At 37.0% G+C, this 27,943-nt stretch overlaps 1 protein-coding gene across 1 annotated transcript; it reads right to left on the bottom strand.

Moving 5' to 3' along the window:
• Positions 1–7,820: 7,820 nt before the first annotated feature.
• On the bottom strand, positions 7,821–27,289 carry LOC145985937 (GS homeobox 1-like). Its single transcript, XM_083120076.1, has 2 exons — positions 26,800–27,289; positions 7,821–9,102 (listed from the first exon to the last, which is right to left on the bottom strand). Exons 1-2 carry the CDS (start codon positions 27,218–27,220, stop codon positions 8,582–8,584), a joined length of 942 nt encoding a protein of 313 aa, XP_082976202.1. The 5' UTR covers positions 27,221–27,289; the 3' UTR covers positions 7,821–8,581.
• Positions 27,290–27,943: the final 654 nt, after the last annotated feature.

Here is a 27,943-nt window from a genome sequence, read left to right as displayed (position 1 = left end):
TGGGTAATCTCAGACACTTGATTCATCCACCCACTCCTGAAGTCTCCCTGCAAATTTACTTCAACATTCATACAGGATTTACGAATGTATGTGTGAAAAATGTTACCTTATTGTTGCGACCACTGTCGAATAATTGTTGTGATTGCACTTGCAGTTAATCTACGTTTAGAATTTCAAACAATAAAACAAGATAATATAATAAATCTATAAGAAATAACCTGTAACAAAGAATATGAAAGAAATGCGGTAGTGAAATAAAAACCCTCAATATTAATTTAAGTGTAAAATTCAAGTTACCCCAGTACCCAGTTACTCGTGCATTAGTGATCTTTGTTTTTATACACGGAAGTTTGAGTTCAAGACTTGTGATACAAGAGATGTTACTGGCCTACCTACATTAACTATTTCCAATTTCTCCGGAAAAGATCCCGTTCCAAATATTTTCACACGAAAATATTATATTATATCCATTGTCTTTAACTTTAAACACAGCACTAGCACGAATACTAAACCACTAACAGCTAAACAAATATTAAATTCTCGAATCGCTACAACACGCATTCAATTCCCTGCGCCAATCTTCTATTGTGGTTCCTTACTGCTTGACACAGACTTCATATTCCCTGCGATGCGCGAGGTTCTATAAGTTGGAATCATTGCGTTTTTTGTTTATATATTTTACATTCAAACATCTTTTATCATTATGATCATTATTAATCTAGAGAGTGGGGAGAAGCAACTTAAATTACCTAATATATGTGTACGTATATATATAATTTATTTCTGATAGCTTTCCCTTTTAAAAATTATTCATTTCTGTGAAAGAAATACTCTCACTGGTTTTGAAGGCTACAAAGAAAGTAATCATGCATTTTAAAATACAAAAATGAATAAAAGTAAGCATATAAATAGTTTAATTACTTCATTAATCGATTTATTAAATTGTTATTTGACGTCGCTTTTCTGCCACTTTTGGCTAATCACTACGAGTGATGATATGAAGTTGATGAAGGGACATTTACAAAGAGCACCCATGCCCAGCCCGGTATTCGAACCCTGGAGCTCTGACGTCGTAGGGATCTGTGGCAACCACTCCGCCACAGAGGTCGGTGTAATTTCTTGAATTTCTAGTTAAAATTTTAATTTATTTAATTACCGTCATCTTCAATATTAAAGCTTTTTTTTCCTATGACAATATCTGTTGAAATAGCAGATATCAGGAAGACAGAAGCAAATTTAACATAGAATTGGTTCGCAAATGTTGTTCACAATTCCCTGTTTCTCGCGCACTTTCAGATGTATTTTCTCTACTTTCCTTTTCAGTACGTAATTTGCGAACCCAGAATTCTGTTTCCTGAGAAATTTCCCTGTCGTAAACAACACAGCTCCTATGATACAAAGGCCATCGGGGAAGAATGGCAGAAGAGGGTGCCAGCCAAGGGAACGGCAAAGGCTCTGGGGTGGAGAGTGCGACCGATGGACTCTCTCCAGAAGCAGCTTACCCTTGCCACGGAATAACCACGCTTGAGAAGCAGTGTTTCCTTCCCCTCCCGTCAAGGGATTTAAAGGGAGCCGGTGGAATCTCACCCTGACGTCACCAGATTCCACCAGCTGGAGAAAGTGGCTGAAAGCCTCTCGGACATTCAGCGGCAAACGTTTGAAAAACATTCGCGCGCTGGAAGTAAAGAAATATGCGAATCAAAGATTGGTTCGGAAGAATATTGGGAAGAAATAAAGAACAACTTTTTTTAAAAATTATAGTCGGGTCATCTCCGATTACCTAGGTGACCCAGAGTATACGCCGCTGGGTTAACTATTGGGTGCACTACGTGGAAGAAGCACCCCTTACACCCCGTTACTACTATCTCAGTGAAAAAATCTCTACCCGATGATGGTCTTACCTTTAAGCACTTGACAATATTAATAATTCAGAAAGAAATAGCTCTCTTAATTTACTTTATTTTTAATACTTTTAATAATATTTTTCTTTGTCTAAATAAAATTTTGGTACATTTGTTTTCATAGGTTTTTTTTGTTTTTTTTTAAAGACATTCCTCTCCGAAACGAATTCGTACCCAACTAAACTAAACCCACAGCGCTACAGCCCTTGAAGGGCCTTGGCTTACCTACCGACTGCTGGTCTCCCTCCCACACTGTTCCTCCGTCACCTGTTATTGCGTGGAGGTCTTAGACCAGTATTTCGTACCCAACTACATACATCAATAAATGCTGACGCCTACTTCGTTCAAACAAAATAGAGTAATATGTGTTCCGTCGCACGTGCACTATGCACAGAAATGAAGGAAAAGCCAGGAATAGTACGTACAATAATCTCTCGGTTATAGAAATTGGAGCAACACACACGTGTTTGCCTGTATTCTAAATAATATTGGGGTAGCACGTCCTGTATTACAAGCGTGTGCTGCACATTATACTAACGGTCGTTGTTATCGGCAGAGCGTTCAGTGACGTGGTCGATTGTTCTTTAAAGATTATGAAATTATCCGAGATTACAAAGTCTGCCAGAAACGGTTTTAGTATTTTTCACGTGCACAGGATATTGCATCGCCTCCATGCTTATCACTTACTTCTGTCTTGCAGAAAGAAAGGTTTCCTCCTCAGAACACAGCAATAGCAACAGAACAGCTCCACAACAAAATTGAATTGTTGTTTTAAGTCCACTTAATGTACGTACATATAGACTAATCGGGACTGGACCTACAGTTTAAAGTGGAATCCGAACCACTGTGTACCTCCATCGGGTATCGAACTCGGGATCCCTTGATTACAAAGCAATGGCGTTACCACTACGATATCGGGTAGGCACAGCTCCAGACTATACATATGACTTATATACAGCCAATACGTAAGCCAAATTAAATGTTGTGGTAAACGCGAATTTGTGCTTCGATGTTGCATACATACAGATTGATAATGACGACGCTTCGTCAAAATGTGAGAAAAGTTATTCGCATTGATACGCTGTGAAAGTTTTTTTGGTATTGTACGGTGACACACCTCTTCATTAAAACAATGTGTATAAATTATTTGCTTTTGTCAGAGCCATAGGAGGGAGGGTGGCCGAGGTAAAAATGGCGCCAAACGAGAGGATACATTAAGAGTAATATGCCCCACATTGATTAATGCCTGTTATAAACTATTATTGCGTCTTTTACACAATGCCCCTTTATAAATACTATTGTAATATCGACTTTCTGCATGCTATAAAATTGTTGATTTAATTTATTTAACGTTGCTTTTCTGGCACTTTTGGCTAATCGCGACGATGGGGATGAATCGTGATGAGATGAGATCGATAAAGGGACAGTCACAAACATATATATGAACGGCACAAACTCCACAGAGGAGTATCCTAGTTACGGGTTTAGGCTTCGGAGCCTCGTTAGCCTGCAAAAATGCTGCCCAGGTTGTGTAATTGGAATAGAGGTTGACATTTGAGTGACTTCAGAGATCCTCCTGCTGTAACAACTGTACTCAATATACTGCAACGGAAATAAATCTCAGATGTGTATCTTGAACATTTTTTTCAAATGAACAATTTTATCTAAGTTTGAAAACTACATATCTATGTTGTAGAGGAAAGAGCACAATTAGGACGCAATTAATATAATTTTTCTGTTGATACATTGAGAGATCGGAGTTGTTGTTTTTTTTAAATCTATTTGCACGCAGATATTCATTGTTCTTGAATATCTGAGTGCAAATAGATAAAAAAACGCAGATATTCAAGAACAATGTACATCGGGAAAATAACATTTATCTCAAGTAGGAAGACAGGGCGGATGGGGAGTGAGCACCGAATTCGGTGCAAGAAGGAACCGGGGGGGGGGGGGGAGCTGAAATCTATTCTCGCCTCGATCGCAGGAGTCTCTATCCACGGCTCTGGTATTTGGGGAGGATGTAGTACGTTCGTACAGATTTCTTGTCACTAATTTATAATTATATAAGCAGGGCGTCGCCAGCTGATAGGCGATGGTGGAATGGGGCTCTAACCCACCGCGAAGTTGTCTGAGCCCACCTCCAGCGCATCTAAGTAACCTACATGAGGGATTTTTTCAGATCAAGTAAGTATAAATATCTTGACAAACAGAGCAATTCTCAATCTTTATTCTGCGACTAAAAACTCTCCATTTTACAAACATAACATAGCTCACTTTACCATTCAGAAGTGAATTATTTGTGTGCTCTTGAGCTTCAGTTGGTTCAATTGAACTCTATAATGTTAAGCTCTAATGTGATAATTACTTGCCCCCTTTCCCATATACTGTAAAAAAAAGTTGACTTCAGAAATGACAGTTTAAGACCGTCAATTTCCACTGCTATATAACTTCATTTTAAAAATATTCAAGACCATTACTTAACCTAATTAATGCAATTTTAATGATTCAGTTTTTTTAATGTAGTCATTTATGATGCATTCAACTGAAATTTATAATCATTATCTTTCTTTACTCATGATCAAATATTGAAATTGAAATAAAAAAATGGTTGCCCCCTGTTTTGTAAATTAATAAGTAGACTGTTAGATTTTAACGGTAGAATATCGTAAATATTACGTTAACTTCTAATGATTAATGAGATCTAATTAAGCAGGCACTGATTATATTATGTGTGGATGCTTGCCTGTGGTTACTGAATGAATCAACGCATATGTGCACAAAGGCACATTCTTTCATAGATGCGGACAGCGCCCTTTCTCTCATGAAACAGCATTATTATTTTTCATATACGGACTAAGATAGCCATGAATCCAACTAAGAAAAAGCTACATATTTTGAAATATGACCTTAAAACATTTAATTTATATTGGATTAAAAGTAATTAATTCTTGCACCGGAGTGGTCTCCTCACGGAGGCTCTACCGATAACGGGATGAATAACAAACAACACATTCTACCCAACACGGCCGACTCTATCATATCGCTGCAGATTTTAAATTTGCAACGGCATGTTTATTATTCTGATTAACGACACAGAAAACACACACAAATTTTAAAGAACTGTACTCGTTATTTAAAAAGAAGTAATGATAATTTCCAAATGCGAGCTTCAAGTTTAAAAAAAAATCAAACTGAATTTTAAAATTCAGATGCTAGGTGAAATCTTTCAGGCTCCATGGCGACTGGCCGTCCTGTATTTTTCTATCCCTGGATGCAAATAAAATTTATAATTGTTCTCGCTAACGAAATATATATTACAAAGGTACAAATATACTGCAGTATTTTGCAGAAATCTTATGCAATATGGTTTATATCACCATAGAAAATTGACATTCTCAGAAAATATATCTCTCTCTCTCTCTCCTCTCTCTATCTCTCTCTCCCCTTCCCTCTCTCTCTGTATGTATGCGTTTGTGTGTGTATGTGCATGTGTATAGATGTGTATGTATGTATTTTTTTCTTATTCACGTTGATTTTCTCTCACCTTTTGCTAATCTCGACACTCAGAAGAACCACTCATGCTCAGACCGAAACTCGAACCTTTGGTGGTGAGGTCGTGAGTCAATCAATTAACACAATGAATCACCCAAAACTAATTTTGACTACACTCTCGCACACGTGCAGTACATGTGTGTGTGTATATGAGTGCACCGGCTCAGTGCCTTTCAATCTCACCACCGAAGTACCAGGATTCGAGTCCAGTCATCCTCATCGTCGCGATTAGCCAAGAGTTGGAGATCTGAGACTTTAAATAAGAAAAATCATATATATAAAGTGAAAGCAACAAAATTGCAAGTAATATTTCTTTACAATAATGAATAATATAACTTTCAAGTTTAAAATAATGTATCTCGGCAAGAAGCTTTTATAGGCATGGTTATGCAGTTCAAGGACAAAGGAAACACCACACACGCTTTTCAGTGCATATTATTTTTCGTGATAAAAATACCGATTTATACATATTCAGACATATAAGAAAAATACTTTTTTTTACATATAATCTTAGAGTAAGGCAATTACATTATTTTCCAAATATACTGTACACAAAGGCCACTGCGAGTGTAAAAAACACTTTCATGAGCAACTTTTAAAACAATGTCCCGTGCTTCAATCGTGTGATACAAAAATACTGGTCACAGGGTAGGTAACCTTTTGCTTAGCTTAGAACACATGGTAAGTGGCACACATATTTCTTCATTGGGTGACAGACCTATTAGATGAATAATGTTGTAATATTTTGGTGTTCTTAGAAAGAACTATCAACTCTGATTGTGTAGTGATTATTTTTAAAAAAACAAGAACTTTCACATAGAATATTTATACACGAACATGATAAATGATACGAATAGTTTAACAGAAACATGAAATTTGAGAATTTTTCTGTCATATCAAGTAAATATAGAATCGTCGCCATGTTGTCCACCTTCATATTCAATCACATCGGCAACACCGTTCCTTAAAATCACATAGGATACCTAAAACAAACTCCTGGGATAGAGTATACATATAGATATAATTCGAACTGTTGGAGTAGGGTACTGTAGTTTTTACTTATGATTATTTCTCCACTATGCACAATGCGTTCACGATTGTTATCAAGACATGTGCAAGAGTACTGTATTCATGAATGTAACCTTCAAGCGAAATAAATAGCCTAAAAACAGCCATGAGTTTTCTTACAAGTTTTACTCTTTCTAAATTTCAAAATTATATTATTTTCATTCCATAAGAAAATATAGTAACCAAGCACTCTCCTCGTGATTTAAAAGGCACTAAATTTTGTATTCGTGTTAGAGAAATTACTACTTTAAAAGTGAAGTGATCTTGTTTACAATAACAACCCTAATTTTTTAAAAAATATGGGAATGAACAGTTGATAAGAGACATAAAAAAATATTTATATCAAAGGCACATAGCTAAGAAATATTAATGCTTATTCTACAACTGAAGCATGGTAAAAACAAAATAAAGTGAGGGATGAGGAATATATTTTAATATAACGTTTATTTCTAAACATGTTTAATTAAATAAATGAAGAATTAACCATTCAGCCTTCCAATGTTTATTGTTAAACATTGTTCATTCTTTATTCTATTTCTTAATTAATTAATTCTCATTTTTACTTATAATTTATATTACAGTCTACTTACTAATCTTACTTAATTTCCAGTTTTCAGATAAAAATAGAAAAAAGTGATTTCTATGTTTTAGTTTCAGTCTTGTTTTGCACCTGTGTAAGCAACCTAATTTCCTAGCACGACGTTGAGATTTCATTTAAAAAAAACAAAAAAACATGCATTTAGAGTTCCTAGTGCAGTACTATTCTTTTCTCTTTTTGTGAAGATATTTCTAATAGCTTCTTGTATCTGTAAGTCTACTTTCTAATAGAAATACATAGACAAAACAATCCATACGAAAATCTTTAGAATGTTCTAGCAGGAATTCTAAATAAGGCTATTTAGATTTCAAAATCTCTGTGTGCATTTCATTATATTGATTCACTATTTTATATCATAAACAATACTGTTTATTATTGCAAGTGGTGATTTTTCACACACTTCTCGCATGTATCATCACTCATCAGACACAATGCAGTCGGAAGAAGAATCTAAAATTTCATGAATTACATGTTGTGTTGTATTAGATCCAAGGTGGTGACTTCTTTATGTGACAAATAGCTGACAGACCTTGTATCTGCAATCATATTTTTATCATCATCATTTTCATCATTCTTTCTTTAACATTTCTCTCTGATTTGTTAAAGAAAGAATTATAAATTATAAAAACAAGAACTTTCTTAGCTGAAAATGAATATAGAAATCCTTTTCACATACCAAATATATATAAATCAATATAATAAAATCTCTAATAAGAGAAAATATAATATTATTGTAAATTTAGCAACTATGAGAGCATGTGTTTGGCCACAAATCAACAATCAGCCATCTTTTATTTGATATGAGAGAAGTTTGTGAAACGTTAGCACTTGTAATAATAAACAATGTGTTGTTTACAATATTAAATAATGAATAGAATGTATTTTCAGCATGAAGTGCAAGACAGTATCATGTTTCACTTTTTTTTAAAAAAAAGACATTTAGACAAGCTCAAGCTTCAAATGAGACTTAGGAGCAGGTATATACCAAACATTAATAAATAATTTTGTTATGTTGGAAAGAAATTTGTACCGTAGGTTTTGCTTTTGAGTATCATTTTCTTTTTCATAGTAAGAGTAGATGAAGGATGATGATATTTCTTATTATTGTGAAATCAATATTGTGGCGCAAATCAATTGATTCATTCCATTCATTACCATGTCTTAATTACTAAGTTCTTACATTCAATATTCTGAATATGGTAAGGAGTGAATTTCTAACTTAGACCCAGCATATTCTTTTGATCAGTATTTTCACAATTTCTTCTGGGAATGATATCGTACCATGTTCCTTGCTAATTATGGATCACAAAGATTACCTGAGTTTAGTACACTATGGCGTGTGAAATTGAGAACGTTTTTAAAGACACTTTTTCTGCCCCGTTTTGATTGTATTGTTGAAATGACTAGCCAAATATTACTGGTAACATTATAAATCAGTCTTTCGGAGGGAAAAATGACCAGTTTAAGATTGACTGAGCAGAAAATCACGCCGATCCTTACTGTCCTGCGATTCCGTAACGGTAACCACTCGCACCGGGCCAGTCGGCGAACCTCCTCTGTCCACATGGGAGGAGCTTCCTGCATACGTATCAGTGGCCGTCTCAGTTTTTGGATACTTTTGCACACAGCTGGCACTCCTGCATTCATCCTCTTTGGTACACTCTTCCCGTTTTTTTGCGGCCTGGGACCGCCTGGAGGAGGAGCAAGTTCTTAGGCAGCAACACTTTTCGCGGCCGATGCCGCTCTCCTCTTTCTTGTACTTGACTCGCCGGTTCTGGAACCAGATCTTCACCTGCTTCTCCGATAGGTTGAGGTACGTTGCGATCTCTATGCGTCGAAGCCTGGAAAGGTACATGTTGCACGCGAACTCTCGCTCCAGCTCCAGAAGCTGGGTGCTGGTGAAGGCCGTCCGGATCCTTTTGGAGCTGGAAGGGTCCTCTGGACTGCTGGGGACGCTTCCAGCATCACTGGCTCGCTTGAGATCTGGAAATGAAATGTAATATGCATCGGTCAGGAACGTTTTAAAAAATCACAGAGAAGTAAATGCAAAGTACGCTAAGTAAACGCAAAAAAAGGAAGTGTGACAGCAATATTTTGGGAGAGACATGAGGCAAATAGGTTATATATCGCCCCTACTGTCCCTTACCCAGTGTGAGAATAAAATATTTTCTTTTGGGGATTGGCGAGATACGTTCATTTCTGAATTCACGTGTAACCAAGAAAAATCTAAACAGGATACATGAGCCTAAAGGTATATATTCGCACATATAATTTATTTTCAATCACAGTAATTTGCGTTATGTGTTGTAAAGGACTGTTAATTAGTTGTAAAACTGGTATATCGTTTCAGAAACAGGAACATTTCAGAGTGAAGCATTGTTTTGGGGGAAACTTTTCTTGCCCCCTACTCCCGGAGAAAATCCTTGTTTGGCCCTCCCCCCTCTTTGGAAAAAGTCCTGCTGATATCATTGACAGAGCACATTTTCAGTGATATCCCTTTTTTGTGTGGGAAGAACAAGTAAGTACACATTGTTGATAGGTAAATGTATTAAAATAATGTAAAATTACACAAATGAATTTTCTATCAACACACTGGCAACTTCTCAGGATTCTATGTTACACTGGTAGCTATGAAGTGCTATTTTGTATTTGTCATTATATTTCACAGCGTTAATTGTTATCACGAAGAGTATATCTCTGTGGCGTAGCGCAGTTAGAACAACGCGCTGCGACTCAAAGGATCCTGGGTTCGAATCGCGGACTGCACATGGGTGTTCCTCGTGAGTTCATCATCAATTTCATCATATCATCGCTCATCCTTATCTTGGCTATTTGCCAAAAGTGGAAGAAAAGCGAAGTAAAATAAACCAAATAAATCAATCATATCGTCATTAAAATTTGCGAATTTCACACCTTTCACAAAGTCTACAAATTGTTACCAATACTTTTCATTGCGTGTTATTTGTTTCCTTCTTACATTTAATCAATCGCTCCTAATACTTATGTGAATTAATATTTCATTAATAATAATTACAGATAATTTTCTAATAGTGATTTAAACTTTTCTAAAGTGAAGCCAAAAATTGGACACAAAAGGCAAATTTTAGACATGGAAACTCGAAATTGTATCCTAAGGTTATGGCAGCCGCTGAACAATAACCCTTGCCTTATGCCCAGAAGCAGCCAATTCATAAGTAAATGACAATCAAATGCAACCAAGTATATTACGAATTTTGTTGCCTATCATATTAGACACCTCCTGTGTTACAATATGTTCCGAAAGTGCACAGAAATTTTCAAATTGCATTTTCGGCAGGTGCGTATCACTTTTCGGACATAATATTTGCAACTTTTTTTTTACACTTGAATTAACGAATGAGTTAAAATTTTGGGGTGCTTCGACACGTATGGTCATTTTGCACACTTCTAAGTATACGAGGAAAAATCCCCTTAGCAATAACCCTTACTTTAATGTTGAAAAAGGGGTGTAAAGAGCTCCTTGAGAAAAATTAAAAGTGCAAGGTTGTATACACACCACATTGAAAAATATAGTCTTGAAACTTTCTCTGAAACAGTGTAAGCTGCCCGCTCTTTCCAAAAAGCTAAAACATTGCTAAAACATCTTCCAAAGTTGGGAGCTTAAAGTTAAAAGTCTGAGGAAAATAAAATCGGCATATTCAAAAAGAATAATGCGCAAATTTTCTCAATTATATAGAAGTGATGTTTGTATTGCAACAATTTCTGGCGCCGCTGGACAGGGAAAAAATAATAGGTATAATGAAAGAAACCGATAGAACAAAAGGAACAAGATTACAATGCACTTGCTCATGAAATGGCTACGTTCTATACGATTTTAAAATAGACTATGTACACATTAAGGCAACCCATTAATATGAAGGACATGAACATACCAAATCATATAGAGCGATTGATGTAATGGCAAATACAGTAATGCTTGTGTTTCGAACGTAGTTAATGGTTACTAAGATGCGAGAGAGTATTTCTGTTCATTACCATCCATGCGTTGGATGAATTACACATGCATTCCTACGCCTAGAGTATAAATAACAACCGCGAAGGCACATTAGTTTAACTGACACATCCATTGATAGTTTTTACGATCTGCAAACATACCACATTTCTTCTGATTTTTCCTTTCGAGAAATGGTAATGTAACGTGGCAATTACTGATCTGTTGGAACAAAGTTTTAATTGCTAAAAGGGACAAATGGATTGTGAATTTTAAATTTTGGTCGTGTTGCTAATACTGCACACGTGATCTTGAAGTAATGTCATTTGACAAACGGCCAAACTTTAAATGCATAAACTCTGAGCGTTGTGTTTAATAACATGTAAGGGTAGAATGAGTTATGGCATCAACCACAAGCAATTGCACCAATATCATTTAGTGTGGGCAACTTTTAGGCAAGGCAATTAAAGTGATGTATAGAAAGGTGGTTTTCCTCACTGAATACAGCGAATTCTTACTAGGGCACACTTTAACGTACCAACTTCTGTTTGCACAGTATGATTCCCATGGAAACCGAACTCCTGGCCTGCCTGTTTTCTTATAGACGACCCGATTTGTCAGCGTAATATTTAGAAGGTGGATTCACGTGCACTAAAATTGGCAAAATATGTAGAGGAGAGTAGGGAAAATGCACCCACCCTTGCTAAACCACAGACTACTGCAGTAAATGACTTGTGTGTGCAAAGAGGTTGAATACCCAATTAAGCGCTTCAATCGTATATATATTTATTTTTGACGTTATCTTCATAAGGATTATGGCACATAACATATATTTTGTTAATTGTAATGTGTTTGCTTGATTATATCTCTCTAACAACTTCACGCTGGCTTGTGGTGAATGTTACAACAAGTCTTTCACAGCACATAGAAGTCAATTTAATAAAACGTACGGTAGGGGGAGCAAGAGGGTTCACCTAAAAAATGAGCACAGACAGCTTGCCAAATATGTATTCTGTTTACATTTTATAATGAAAATAAAAAGTCAACTCTGTCATATTCATTCATTCTTTTATTTTGAGCCTAACAGCTTTCAAGCAGTTTTTTGTCCATTCGTAACAATCTGTAGAATCTTCGAAATGTAACGTACACGAACTCTAAAATCCCAGACATTTAGCCATCACCTTTCCAAAGAGGAAATTGCTAGAACCATTTAAGGAATGTCTTGTCAGACATTGCCAAGTTTCATTGATCGCCATCGTTGCAAACAGACGTAAGCAATGGCAATCAAGGAAGAGAATACAGGTCTGACTCTGCATTTGTTTAGCAAAATCAATCTGAATAAATATCTGGGGAGAGAAATGTCAGTGGTCAGTTCTAAGTCAGTCATTCAGAGGGTGCAGAAGTACAAGCTGAAAGTCTAGGAGAAAGGGAGAGAAGTCTGGGCTTCCAGACTTGCACCACACACGGACATCTCCGTTTTAATCAGTCCGTGGCTTCTCCACCCCGTGAGAAACAGGTATTTCCTTTCACTATGCCGATCTAGTCTGGTTAAACTCAAGTGTTGGGTTTTGCCATCAAGAGTATAATTATTACCTTTCGCACCTTACCATCAAGCTCACCATGAGTAGCGAGTTGCTCTAGAATAGAGGATGAATGATTCGTGAGCTACATCACCCATTGGGACACCCCCGTTCGAGAACGTTACGCATTATAATAAATGCTGTCGTTATGTGAAATAAATATGTATGTTTAGTCCAAGAACGTTGTAAAAATTAGGAATTTTTACAATTGTTGATTTCGATTCCATTTTGTAAAAATTATTTTCATGTAATGTCTTGTGTTTAAATGCAAATTGCATTCTGAACCAGCTTATTTATCAGAAATAATATCGCAAGAAGTCTAAACTGCTTTTTAATACTTGCAACGAAACTTGTACAATCGTAGTAAAAATCAGTTCTGCGCTAAGCACTTGAAGTTTAAATTTTATATCGTATGAAAAGTCTGCTTATCATTTGCGTGTAATCATAATTAGTTAGTTATCAGTGTGATGTTCCGTTGCACAATTAAATTTGCCTTCACATAATACGACATTGCAATTAAAGTGATTTGTTTTCTGGAAATTATGTAGCAAATATCCAATCAATTATTTTACTACGACTCATTTTTTATTGCGATAGCAAATATAATTCTGGATTTTCCTAAATTCATCACTTCTTAAAAGGGTATTCAAATTTCTACGAAGATACATAATGTGAATTCGGATTGACAAAGAGAGAATTCAGAATACCGAACCACAGTGTAAGAACATATCGTCCATTAACATTATTGACAGGTAATGGAAAAATAACACCGTTATATATTCTTATTAGTAGATACACAGAGAGAGTCATGGCTAATTACATTGTGAATTTTCATTTGTTTATACATCAGTTGTTCCTTCTATGATACTAAACTTTTTATCGTTTCTCATTCTTTATATCAAATCAAATCAAATCACGCATAGGCCAGGGCATGGGTGTTCTTTGTGAGTGTCCTTTCATCATATCATCACTCATTCTCATCTTCGCAATTATTCAAATGTGGTAGAAAGGAGAAGTAATGAATCAAACCAGTCATTCTATATATTTGTTCTCTTTGTCAATAATTTAAAATAACTCCGGGTCAGATGTCCCGCTGGGAGAGACGGTTCATTTGTCGTAGTTTTCACAGTAGTGACCAAATCGCTTGCGTATCGTCAGTTTGAGGCAATCGAATCCACGGTGGGAGTTTCGTCCGGGTGGATTAATTTTTATAGGTGTTACAACGTCATTTAAGGTATCAGCATTTTTCTCACTTGTTTTAAGAAATAAGTTTAAATTTACACACGGGATTTGTGTGTTTGAGTATATTCTTGTCCCATCAATAAGAATACATTCAAGGACACATTTGTGAGTGTTCTTCGTTACTCGTTGTGCAATTTTGGCCATCTTTGTTATAGCTTTGTGTAGGCCATCACTACTATCGCTACTCATCTCTCCCGTAAAAAGGAGATGCCCCACCGAATGTGTCAAGATTTGTGCAGTTTAGTGTTCTCCTTTCTTAAAATATACGAATATCATCAGTTATTATTTTGAAGAAGTACTGATTGCTCATGATCTTATAAACATATGTATTTTAAACCTAACAGCTGTCTGTCTCGGTGTAAGACTTCCTTCATCAATTGATCCTCATCGTTGCGATTAACCAGTAGTAGAGGGAAGTGACGTAAAATAAGAAAAAAAATGAAACTAACGTAAACTTCTTGAAAAGTTTTTGAAGCTTTTCTTTGTAAACTTCTAAGAAATTCTTCAACATCCAACTGATGATTTCAGCGACCAGAGTAACTCTAATGAGGAATGTGATAACTGCATGAAACGCTATGAAAATTATTACAGAACAAAAGAAAAGTAAAAAGAAGAATGATGATTTTTTTTTTGTACGAAATGGATACACGAATCCTGTACAATGTACGGAAACATTTGCAAACATGTGTGGTCGGGAAGATAGAAGAGCTAAGAATGAGAAAAGTCTTTAAGTGAAGTACTTTTGTCATTTATAATATTTTTTCCTTCTGTAATGTAATTTGTAGGTGTAGCATCTCTCCCGACAAGGTGGTGCATGATATCTCACCCGAACGCTCGGGAGAGATGGCTAAACGTAAAGGTTACCTTTCAAACTAAGGCATTTAATATTTTAAGACTCATATTTTTGTAACAGTAAAACTGAATAATTATATAATCTTTTCATGTAATTTAATGTGGATTATTATTATCCTGAACAATTTTACAACCCATCTTTCTTAGCTGATGAATCTTTCCCGGAATTCCCTTATAGCCATATTGAAAAATCTTCTCTTCTTATACTACAAAATTACTGCAATACCTTCCTTCTTTCCCATTTATTTATTGATGATACGTTGTTCTGTTTCTCCACGAATATATTTCGTTTCTGCTAGCGGTTTTTCTACACACTGTATACTGATGTTTTTTAAATTATTTTTTTCAATTTCGGTGCAATTAGTCAAAATTGGCAGAAAAACGACGCTAAATTATAAAATTAAACAATCGACATGGCACGGTATTTGCATTAAGTTTGTCTCTAAATTCGTTTAAAAATGTATAAATTTTATGTAAACTCAAAACAACATATCCACGGGTTGTACTACTCCCACTGCACGTACATTTCACATTTGGTATTCAGCAGATGATTTCTTCAGTTTCTCTAAGAGATCTCAGCGATTTTCTCTATAAATTTGTCAAAAGATGTTCGTGAAAAAATACGACACGAGTCTGAGACGGTCTTTTAAAACAGACGAGAATGAGACCAAACATTTGGAGACTTGTCGAGAAGAGACGAGCACGAGACATAGTATCTCTGTAATATCAAAGTTGTCATGACCGTTTTTAAAGAATTAACAGTTATTACATAGCTAACTGTACATAATTTTAATGGAACTAATGCAAACTTTCAATAAAGTTTAAAAGCTCTTTTTTTTGTAAACTTCTAAAAAATGTATTCAACAGCCAACCGATGATGTCATCATATATCATTATTCCATTTATATTTATGGTGAGCACAACTGCAATTTATAATCATTATCTGTCTTTATGCATTATAATATATTAAAATTTAAATTTGAAAGTTTTTTTCTGATATTTATCAATACTGTTAACGGTTAACGGTACAATGATTTCTCTCCATTCTAGCCACAAAGCAGACAGATGACGACGTGATTGATCCTGAGCTCACGAAAAAGGATCCGTCCGTTTTGGTAAATAACAGGCAGACTGTTAAATATTAACAGTAAAATGTGGTCCATTTTAGGGTAACTTCTAACAGTGTACATCATCTTGACCAACTTTCGGCCATCAATTTTAGGGAAATTTCCAACTTTAGGCACTGAATTTATGGGAGATTTAGTTGAGACAAAGTTTTCGCATTTTTAGCGGCGTTGCATTACTCCAGCAAATGTTTATGGAATGGATAATATTAAACAAAATAATTCCTTTACAGATTATTACAATAGAGAATTATAATTTACAATTTTGCATGTTCCTTGGTTTCAATCCACACGGATTTGTCCACTGCTGCTGCAGAACTAAGCAATAATCAACTGCTGCACGATATGACGTCACTTCCGCCCGCCAAAGCTTAAACGTGTAAGATATTGCAGTCGACTTGAAGTTTTGTATGGCTCGCCGTACTCGGTATGAGTTGAAATTTTGCGATCTTGGATGTTAATGAAATTATGAAATATACGGGAGAAATAGAATATCAATACGGGAGCCGGGAGAATAAAATGAAATAAATAGCTCTAACATGGGAGATCCCGGGAAATACGGAAAAGTTGGTCGCCATGAGGCAAACCAGCGACATATAATGGGAAGAATATTACGTTAATATATTGTAATATTACGTTATGTCGCCATCGGAGAGTGGTTCGATGGTGGCAATTTGCATCGTGTTACAGAAATGTGAGAAAGAACAGCCAGACATGGAGACTCTTCTGCAGTTCGTCCAGAGGCCTTCTGCTCAGAAGTGAACTTTTTTCTTACAGTACTAGAACTCCAGTTTGCATCTGCTTGTATTATTTCTGTGTTTTGATTTTACTCCACGGCACGATCAACATTCAAGTGCCAATAACCTAAATGTTGACTCATGGTCCTCAGAATTAGGCTCCAACAGGTCCGTCGACTCCCCTTGGAAACTGGTATTATTAATTTTAATTTACAAAAAAAGCAATAACCTTACTATGTTCATAAGCAATAGCAAAAACAAAATGCAATTAATTACCATTGTAGCAGAATATGCAAAATGAAAATATGAGACAGCTCAAAGAATTGAGTGCAAAATGCAGAAGCCAGATCAGAACTCAATGTTTTCGCATGAGTTTTAAAAATTCCAGTAATGAAACTTTTATGTGAGAGGTCATACGTAAACCTAATGATTAAAATTTCTCTCTAACATCCAAAGCTTTTTATTGAACGAAGTGCGTGAACGTCAGTAACAAAAATGCATAACCATGCATTTCAATACATTAACGGTGTGAAGTGCAAAAAAATTAAGGAAAAACAGCCCTGGATATTCACAAATCTGGTGTATCGAATAGAAGAGTCTTGCCTGGGCTATAATAATTGCATTAATAATAGTTTGACACCAAAATTATTTATAGTTATTATTAGTTTATAATAATTATTGTAGTCAATGTTAATTTTTAAACAATAACAATTAAGTTTGTATTAACGGTCTGATCTCTCTTGCAAAAAATTCTCGTGAACGTCAATTTCAGTAAAATAATCATTCACAATTTCCATTTTAGATACGTTCCAATTCTCATAGTAATCATACCGGGCTAAAAAAAAAACTATGGCACTTATAAATATGAGAACAACAAGCAATATGATATCATTTGATGTAAGTATTGAAGGGGTCGGAGCGAGATAATACCAAGCAGTGGCGCTGGAACGAGAGTTCAGGGGTACATTGTGCTCCCAAATTTTTGTAAGTTTTTGTACAGTTCCTAAATCCATAGATCCAAGTTCTCCTCTGTATACCCACTCAAATAATTTTTCGGACGCATGATGGTACTGTTCAAATAATCTCATTTGCAATATCTAAACACAAAAAGTTTATTTTGTCTACAAATACCATCATCCTTTCCAAAACCTATTTAGTACATAGTTAGTTCACTTGGTCTGTGCTCGTGGAAGACTTTTTAAGGGGGTGAAAACTGTTAAATGATGGAATAAGTTCAAGTTTAATTTAAGGAAGTCAAACTGCAAGCTGATGTCACTTTGTGTAAGGGTGGGTACACACAGAACTTAAAACGTGTCAATTGACACAGCTAAATGTGTAATTTTGTTATCCTTGAAATAATCTTGTCTGATTTTCCCAATTGATACATTTTTAATGCAACGCAAGAAACAGCAGCTGATAAAAGTGCTACTTTTTGCATTTCTGTGTGTATTTGACACACCAAGAAGAATATTATTTGCAGTTTGTGCACGTAAATGTGTCATTGGAGTCAAAATATACAGTATGTGTCAATTGACACGTTTTGGGTTCTGTGTGTATACACATTTCTAAAAATAAAAAAAAAGCAACGGTTGCAAGATAAGATATAAATCTGCTTCAGAATAGTATATCTATACGACAGGCCTTCAATTTCTAATTCTTCAAAGTGGGATTTTTAGAAGCTGTATGCTTCCACTATAAAACATTTGTTACATTTTATTCAAACTGTACGGTATATTTTAAAATTAACTTTTGTACAAGAAGTTTCATCATATAAAATTAAAATTCGAAACGAGTAAATTGAGAAGGCCCGTTCTGACCATATTTTTAAGAGATGAAAAGATCGGAAAATCGCAAATTTTAAAATATTGAAAACTATTTATCAAGTCGTATAAGTGTTCAACATTCAAAATTGAAAAATTAGATTGCGTAATTTTGACAAATTTAGGGATGTGGTGTGGCCTCCCCTTAGGTAGCGTCGTCGACGTCGCCTTGTAATCAAGGGGTACCGGGTTTGATACCGAGTGGAAGCACATCGTGGTTCGCATCCCATTTTAAACTGTAGGTCCAGTCCCAATTAGCCTTACTGTGCATAAAGTGGACTTATAGCACCAAATCAATCAATTAATTAGGGATGTGTTGATCTGAACATCCTTCTGCAAAATTATTGTGAAATGTTAGGGAAATATGTGACTGTTCCTAAAGTTGTTTTATTTTTTTTTTATGTGAATCCCCGACGTCGGAAAGTCGTTATCATTAGCCCATTCTCAGCACCTACCAAGAAGAGACAAAATGTTATGCGATTTCTCTTTGCAACTCAGATTGAGACATCACAGAAACCAAGGACGATAAAGACTCATTAAAGAGACCATGAATTATTGTATTCACACTTCCATAAAACCACAAGTAGGAACTAACTATTGAATAAAAAAAAGTTAACTTTTCAGGTCGTTCTTGGTAACATGTTCTTTGTTTTATCTCTTTGTTTCACTGGCGTATGGAGATGGGAGCTGATGGGGCTACAGATCCCCCAAAAAGTTTTAGAAAAACAACTTTCCAAATGAAACAGTAAAGAACTCTGGGGAAAAAACAAAGTGGTAAATGTAAACCCACCTTAAAACGGCCCGATTAGTATTTTTGTCTTTGAACACCTTCCAAAAGAAAGGTTAAAAATGGTAATTACGAACGCAACCCACCTTTACAATTCCAGCCCCCTCAAAAAAAAATCCTGCGTACGCTAGTGCTTTGTTTCAGTTAGCACACAAATATGTAATTGTGGGATTTTCATTATCTATTAAAGTTATATAAATTATAACTTTTCATATTCAATCATTGTAGGAATGAATTAATATAGTAGCCTACCATAATTTTGTGCGCAAATGGATATATTGCATATTTTATCACATAAAATTTGTTCAAATATTTCTATAATGGTACCCTTACTGTGCATAAAGTGGACTTAAAACACAAAGTCAATCTCTAATGGTACTGTACTCATCCAAATCTTTTTTTTTTTAATCTTGGAATAATGAAATCGCCGATTGTGAGAGTAGACATGGCACAATATGTCATTAAGTGCGTCTCTAAATTCTTTAAAAAATGTATCAGTTTTATAGAAACACAAGACAACCAATTCACGGTTTGAAGTCCTCCCAGTTACATTTGGTATTCAGCAGATGATTTCTTCAGTTTTTCTGAGAAATCTCACCGACTTTTTTCATAATTTTGTCAAAAGGTATTTGAGACGAGTCTGAGATGGTCTTTTAAAACTAGAGACGAAATTGAAACCATGTCTTTCGAAAATTTTCGAGACGAGATCACGACAAATCTATGTAAAATCAAAATGGGACAAGATTTCGTGTGCGAGGCACTCCGTACATTTGGTATGACATTTGAAGAGTTTACCTAAAACAAATTTACCTTCCTATGCGACTTATTTCGACATACCAAGCCGAAATCTAACTGGCTATTTAAAGATGAGTCATATATTTTGTTTATCGCGATTGCAAAGTTAATTCATTACTGGCAATTATGAATGTGTGTGCTGCGAGGTTGCATATATTCAGGATAAGGTTAAGTTTTTCGGTGGTTCGTAGTGTCGAAACGAGATGTCAGCAGATAGTTATCAAGAAAAGTTGTTTGCCTTAATGACTTCTATACGCTGCCAAAGTTTGTATATATTGCTTTTGGTACATACAGTATTTCATGACTCGATGTACACGCAGAAAACTAAATGCATCATATCGATTGATGCACTAAAGTGTGTTTTATGGCTTCTTCAAAGAATCAGATTCACATTTGATGCATTTGGGTGCATTTTTTGTATCTCTTGAAAGAAACACCGAAGTGCATAATTTGATTCAAGTGAGGATTTATTACAGTCGAGATGCACTTCAATGCATCAGTTGATGTTCCTTGATGCACCTTCCTGCATCTTTTTGGATGATGCACTTAAACGTTTGGTCTGAGCTTCAGGGTTTATGTAGCTCAGACGAAACGTTTAAGTCCATCATCCAAAAAATGCATTCTGGTGCATCAAAATGCATCAAGGTGCATCAAAACGCATCAACTGATGCATTGAAGTGCATCTCGACTCTAATAAATCCTCATTTGAATCAAATGATGCATTTTGATGTTTCATTCACGACATACAAAAATTCACCCAAATGCATCAAATATGAATCTGTTTTTATGAAGAAGCTTCAAAACGCACTTTAGTGCAACAATCGATGCATTCTGGTGCATCAATCGATATGATGCATTTAGTTCTCTGAGTGTAAGATCACAGGCGTCCCCGATAGCGTGGTGGTAACACTGTCGCCTTGTAATCAAATGATATCGACTTCGATTCCCGTCAGATACACAATGCGCACTGGTTCGGATTCGACTTTAAATTGGAGGTCTATTTGCGAATAGCCTATCTGAGCATAAAGTGGAGTGGAAAATAAACTTTGACAAACTTTCGAGACTACACTGAGACGAGGATGAGACAGATCTCATGACTCACAAGACAAGATGAGACTCGGTCAAGTCTTGACTCGTCTCATCTCGATACCATTCCTTAGTAGAAATAGAACAGGGATGTCTTTTAGACATCAAAACGAATTTTGAATGTTTGATCGCAACTTGCACATTACCAATTTCTGGTTTTTCATTCCAATAAATTTCAAATAAGCCCAGAACGAGATCTAAAGAGGTTCATCTGTGCCGAAATTTGTTATTTAATCTGTGAAAATAGAACTACATCTTCAAGATACCCATAAAACATAATAACACCATTAAGCCTTGCTTCCATGATTATGAAAAACTAAATATGCTGACCAAGGCAGTAATTTATTTTATTAAAAATATAAACTAAACGTTAGTTTATTTAGTTTTTCATAAAACATAACATTCTCTAAAAAATAAAGAATATTTATGCAAATTTTCTATTATTAAACAGGAAGACATTGGTGCTGTCCTCAAATGAAATGGGTCAAATACACACAATATGTATGTTTTTATGTGTGTGTGTGACAGAGAGAGAGAACTCCAGTGAAAATCGTTCCTGCAACAATGATGCCAAGCCACATTTATTTTCATCGCACACTTGCAAGGAAAGCAATTCAAATGAAATCACGAGCAGCAGAAAATTTAAGTTCAAACGCGGATTTGCTTACTTTGATATCAGAGTTTGTCACAAGTATGAAAAATGGCTTGACACTGCCTCGTCCCGACTCCTTCAACAATAACAAGGGACATGAAAAATGTGCATTAAAAAAAATCATGTAAAAAAAGAAGCTTCAAATATCATTCATAAAATACGTTGAAAGAAACATCTAGACAGATTTAAAGCCAATTTGGATGCTGTAACTAATTTTGAACGATCTATGAATCACAAAAAATTTAAATATTCATTATTTAAAAAGGTTAACGAATAGGAAAAATAAAGGAAGTTGTTAGTACATTCTGAACTTACAGAAATTGCATTTGAATTTTCAAGTTATCCCGTGCCGAAACCTGACATACCTATACACCATGCTCATCCAATGGATTTTTTGATCGGAAGGACATGTAAGGATAAATTCTCACGAAAACATCACTGACATGAGCACAGATTTGCCATGGGGGGAGGGGGGAATCGAAAAGTGTCATGAGAAGAAAGAGAGTATTAGCGAGTGAAAAAGCGAACGAAAGGCAGGAAGAGAATTAAAGAAGACCGACACAGAGAGAACATGAGATAAGGAGAGGAAGAAAATAAGACAGAAATAATATAAATATAGAATCAAGACAGAGACATACAGAGATGGAATGAAATCATCAGAAGATCTTCATGCAAGGGGGTTAAAGGAGAAAATTAAACAGAAAACTGTAAGTAAAACAGAGAAGATGATCAAGAACAGAACATAAACACGAACAAAAATATACTTTTATTTATTTATTTCGTCTTCTTTAACATGGGGAAGTTAAGCCTGTGGAGCCTTTTCTTCCACTTGACCATGTTTACAAACATTTTTGAATGTGGAATATTGAAATATTGAATAAAGAAAGAAAGAAAACTAAGAAAAGAAAATCGGAAGCTAGTAAAGAAGAAAATAATAAATATGCAATTTTCCTTATTCCAGAGGGATGGATCAAGTGACTCCATTATCTTCACACATACACACACTCACACACACAAATAGTGACGAGGCAACAGCGATAAAAAAAATGTATCGATAGTGACATCGAGATGAATAAAAATGAGGTCCAATCGTCTTTAGGTCCATTCCAGATTACCCTATCTGCCCAAAAAGTGGACTTAAAACTCAACTCTACCTCTGTTTTAATCACGACGATAAGACGAACGACGAAACGGGCCGTGAGACAACGCCGCAACCGATTTGCGCACACTTTAGATCCAGGATTGCGCACAAATCTCACTGACCTGTTTTGCGCGCATATTTTGATCCAATGTTGCCTGTTGCCACTTTGATAGCTTTAAAGTCTGTGCGCAAAACTGTTTCTTTCTTTAGACAAGAAGAAAGAGAGAAATTAGAAATAAAATAGTAAATCTCTTAAGGATTAAATAAAAAATATAATTTGACCAGTAAGTCAAGGTAGGTTAGGTTAGGTTCATGACTGCACAACAAACACTTCTGTCAATCGAAGCTCGTGACCTTCGGTATAAATACGGAGATACACCGACCATTACATTCTAATCCACCAATTAGGTTCATCCTCTATGCCCATCTAATGCTACCCTTCCAGGAAAAACACGTGTAAGTCCACACACACACACAAACAAACACAACAAAAGTGAGAACGGCTTGAGAACATTTTACATCTGACAACATCGCCTCATTTTTTTGTGCGCAATACTGTACATTGCGACATCTTGTCAACGCCTTATCAGATACCACTGATAAAACCGGGAAAGTGTGGGCAATCCGGCTGTAGCCGTGAGACAAACACAAAGATACATCCATGTCTTTAGGGTTCGAACGTCGTGCCTTTGGGTTCGCATCCCGCAACGGATGTCCTTTACCCACTTCCCATAATATCCAATTTTGATCATGTGTACTTACTTATTTCCTTCATAAAGTAAATAATTTAATTCTATTTTTGCTTCGTCATAAATCTTACAGCCCTGTAACTGTAAACATCTAACAGGCAGGGTGAAATTTAAAGGGAGAGGGAAGGGTAATTTCTTCTCTGTTTGTTAATTTTTTATACTTGGGGGATATACACACAATTTTTATAACATTCCTATGCTACAGAAGAAGTTATTGGAATTTCTCCCCACTGGAAATTGTTGAAATACCATATTGCTAACAAGATTAGTCCTTAGAAATTGGGGACTAAAAGTGGTAAACGTTGTAAATGCCAAAGCGAAAGTGTTGGGAAATCGCATCGTTCCGCACATCAGCCCGTAAGAACGTTCGCACTAGTGACCCCTTTACACGCCCTTTGAACTACCTAGAGCGCTACCAGCCACTTTTCACGTTTACCACATTATAAAACATGGCACATTTCACAGTTTAACGTGGAAAGCGGTGGTTGAATTATTGTGGCACTTACAACGTTTACTAGTTTTAGTCTTCAATTCTCTGTAGTCTAGAACTCCGAGATCCTATTATCGAGTTCCAAGAAAGCCAACAATGTTTGAGCACGTCTCTTTGCCACCCACTTCTTAACCTTGTCGTGTAAAGATGAGGGGTGTAAGTGGTGGCTTTCTTGTAAGCACCCACATGTCAACCTCTCTTTCACGTATAGTACACCCTGGACAGCATTCTTGGGGCCAGTATAATCTCTGTGGAGCTTGTTTTGTGTCCTATCCATGTGTGCTTGTGATTCTTATTTTATCAATTTCATCCTGTCACTTTTTTTTTCATCCCCATCTCCACGATTTACCAAAAGTGTCAGAAAGGCGAAGCAAAAAAAAAAAAAAAATCAAACAAGTAATCAATCGTCGAAAGGTGAAAAATATCAAAACAAATCTACACTAATCTACGGCAAGGTTTTTTTGCCGAAACTCTTACCTGTTTAACGCGTTGAAATTCTGATTTCTCGAATTTCGTTGCGTTGTCCAAAAGTCTTTTTCTGCGACCTTCATTCTCGAAAGAAACGCACATGCAGGAAATGTATTTTCTTTTTCTGTGTGTGGAAATTGCTCCCTATTGATATGTTTTCTTTAACATCGACACAAAAGCAGAATTTCGGGAAGTGTACTACATTAATCATGGTTGCGTTAAGAGGTAGGGCAAAGGGGGCGATCCCCCCCCCCTCCCGAGACGTTTTAGCTAACCCTAAATCGTCAGTTTAAATTTTCCTTTATTAAAGGGCGAGGTTCAGACTGCGGCTGTTCTACCACCTAACCCCAATGGATACATATACATACTAAATACATTCTACATACTAAATGTTTGTACTACAATAACAAACAAAGATGAAAGAAATAAACATAAAGAAGACACAAAAAGAACAAATACAAAATTGAGAACAAAGGCTCGTCTACACACTAAAAAATAAAATAAAAATATTTTAAACAAATACACAAAGGATACACAAATTAATTGACACAATTGTGCTTGGTGTGATATAGTTAAGACTAATACAAATTAATATTATGTGTAAAAACATATAAATGTTCTCAATATACGAGAAAGAACAAAGTATCGTCAAGGGTTGGTAAACATGTAAGGGGGAAAGTAAACAAGCAAAATTAGTCTTTGTCTTTACTGAACCTACAGTAGGGAACATTTTTTTTAAAAAAAAAAAGCTTTGTATGGTACCGAGACGAGACGAGACTAGACAGAATCCCAGTTTCACCTCGAGTTGTAAGTGCCTGTCTCGTCTTGATTTATGAACATCCATCTCGTTCTCGTCTCACTCTCGAAGGGCAGGTCTCGGTCTCGGTCTCGTATATCTATATTTGTAGTGTAAGCAACGTATACTACGGCATGTCACTACACGGAAAGACCCACCCTCCCAAAGCGGGAAGCGGGAATGTCGCATTTAATCATTAACAAGTGCACATTTTAGCAGAAAGAGTATTTAGTTTGCTAGCTTTACTTGTTTACTGGGGGCAGTAGCAAGGGCTCGCAGAGGGGGCCAGGGGGATACTCCCTCCCTTGGTGTATATTGAAAGACTTCATACAATTCGAATGGTGAAATTGTGGCGTGTAAACATGGACGAGGGGTGCCGTGAAAGACAGCAGATTAAGTGCCTATATAAATTATCCTAGCGGTGAGGATGCTCTATGAGAATTTCTTAACATGGGGAAAGCATCACTCCCACACAGAGAACTAAATGCATCATATCGATTGATGAACCAGAATGCATCGATTGATGCACTAAAGTGTGTTTTGTAGCTTCTTCGAAAAATCAGATTCTCATTTGATGCATTTTTGTATGTCGTGAAAGAAACACCAAAATGCGTTTTGATGCACCAGCATGCATCTTTTTTTGATGATGCACTTAAACATTTCATCTGAGCTACATAAAGTTTGTAGATGCACGAAGGTGCATTAAGGGACCTCAACTAATTCATTGAAGTGCATCTCGACTGAAAAAAATCCTCACTTGAATCAATTGATGCACTTTGGTGTTTCTCTCACGAGATACAAAAATGCACCAAAATGCATCAAATGTGATTCTGATTCTTTGAAGAAGCTACAAAACACACTTTAGTGCATCAATCGATGCATTCTGGTGCATCAATCTATATGATGCATTTAGCTTTCTGTGTGATAGTGGTGAGGATGTTTTATGAGAATTTCTTAACATGGGGAAAGCATCATCACTCCACACGTTTCCCTCACTTTGAAAACTACTGTTCCCCTGAGGAAAAATCCTGTGGGCGACCTTGAGCAGTAGAGGTCTGCCGGGTCTGGTGTGGGGCACACCCAACTTGCAACAAACGCCAAAACTAAATGCTAAAGAGCTCTAAACCTGACCCTTCAACCTAACCAAATATGCATTATTAGACCTAAGCGGAATCAGGAACTGTTAGGTTAGGAGAGCCAGGTTTAGAGTTGTTAGCATTCAGTTTTGGCGTTTGTTGCAAGCTGAGTGTGCACCGCATCAAATCCCGGGTCTGCCTATGGCACCGGCTTTACTGTCAAGTGACCTAGTTTCAGAAGGTAATTTGGTAATTTCGGAACACGCCACACGCTTAAACTATGCTACTGCTACCACTAAAAGCTACAAACCTTACCTTTGTTTGGTCCACAGTTCGATCCCCGCTGCTGCTGGAGAAAATGCGATGCATCCGGCGAGGGGGGCGTGGCCGTCTCCTTGACGCCGACCGACGATGCGATGCCGTGCGATGCGAGAGCGAGATGATGGCGTATGGCTGCGGAGGTCGTCACGGGGATGGGCTTGATCACGGGCGCCGCGTGCGCGCTGAGGATGCTGTGAGACGTCACCGGGGTCCTCACGGAGACGCAGAGCGGGCAGTTGTAGAGGCTGAGGAGGTCGGCGTGCTTGCGGGGGTAGCAGGGGCCGACGTCCGGGAAATGGGGCCTGGGCCCCAGCGGGAGAAGGTAAGGGAGCGTGGGGTCGCAGGCGAAAGTCGGGGGCCTGGGGGGCGGGTTCTTCCGCGTGATCAGGGAATCCACCAGGAAGGATCTCGACATCTTACGTCACCGAGCACTGTGGCCACCTTCCCGCGCGCGACACATCGGTCGAACTTTTCGATGAGGTCTCGACGGCGACCTTCGGCGCACTGCTCCACTTCATTGTTGGCGACGACGTACCCCGAAAAAAGAACCCTCCCCACTACCCTTGCACGGGGTGATCAATTGGTCCGCAAGTTACGTTTCGCAAGCCCCGCGGCGTTCTCCCATTCGCTCTCCGGCCGAGCGTTGCCATGGGAACGACGGTAAACAGCCTCGGCCTTTCTTCCCCATTATCTCACGTGCAAACATCCAATTTACATAAACTCGTTTCGCCCCAACGGATTCGCGTAACAATGAGATCCGACAACATCGCGTCCGTCCGGCGCTCTAATTGGTCACCTTGATGAGCTGATGGGCGGTGCTTCAGAGTCCCACCGGCGGGGCACGCGACCCCTCCTCCCTCCCCCTAAAAGAACCAGCACTGACGTTTCTCCAAGACTGGTACCCTAGGAGGGTTAAAACCCCTCAACAGGGTCAATGGGCCTGTTTTGCCTCCAAAGATTATCAACATAATTAAACGCGTCCCTCATTGATAGCTGGGAGCCGCTGAAAGGGCTTTGAATAATGTGGAAGGATATGAAAATACACGGTACAGTTGCAGCTGGGTGCAACACGCTCCGATGCCGGTCAACAGACGCGCCAAACAAGATTCTCGTTCCGCGATGACAAGATAGTAATTCC

Source organism: Lepisma saccharinum, chromosome 3, assembly GCF_977018435.1.
Source record: "Lepisma saccharinum chromosome 3, izLepSacc3.1, whole genome shotgun sequence".
NCBI lineage: Eukaryota > Metazoa > Arthropoda > Insecta > Zygentoma > Lepismatidae > Lepisma > Lepisma saccharinum.
The sequence above is the reverse complement of the archived record's forward strand: the minus strand, read 5'-3'. Positions and strand labels throughout refer to the sequence as shown.

Coding starts and splice junctions, on each gene's coding strand:
- LOC145985937 (XM_083120076.1), bottom strand. CDS start 27,220: ATGTCGAGATCCTTCCTGGTGGATTCCCTGATCACGCGGAAGAACCCG. Junction 9,103..26,799: donor GAACTGTGGACCAAACAAAG/GTAAGGTTTGTA, acceptor TTTCATTTCCAG/ATCTCAAGCGAGCCAGTGAT.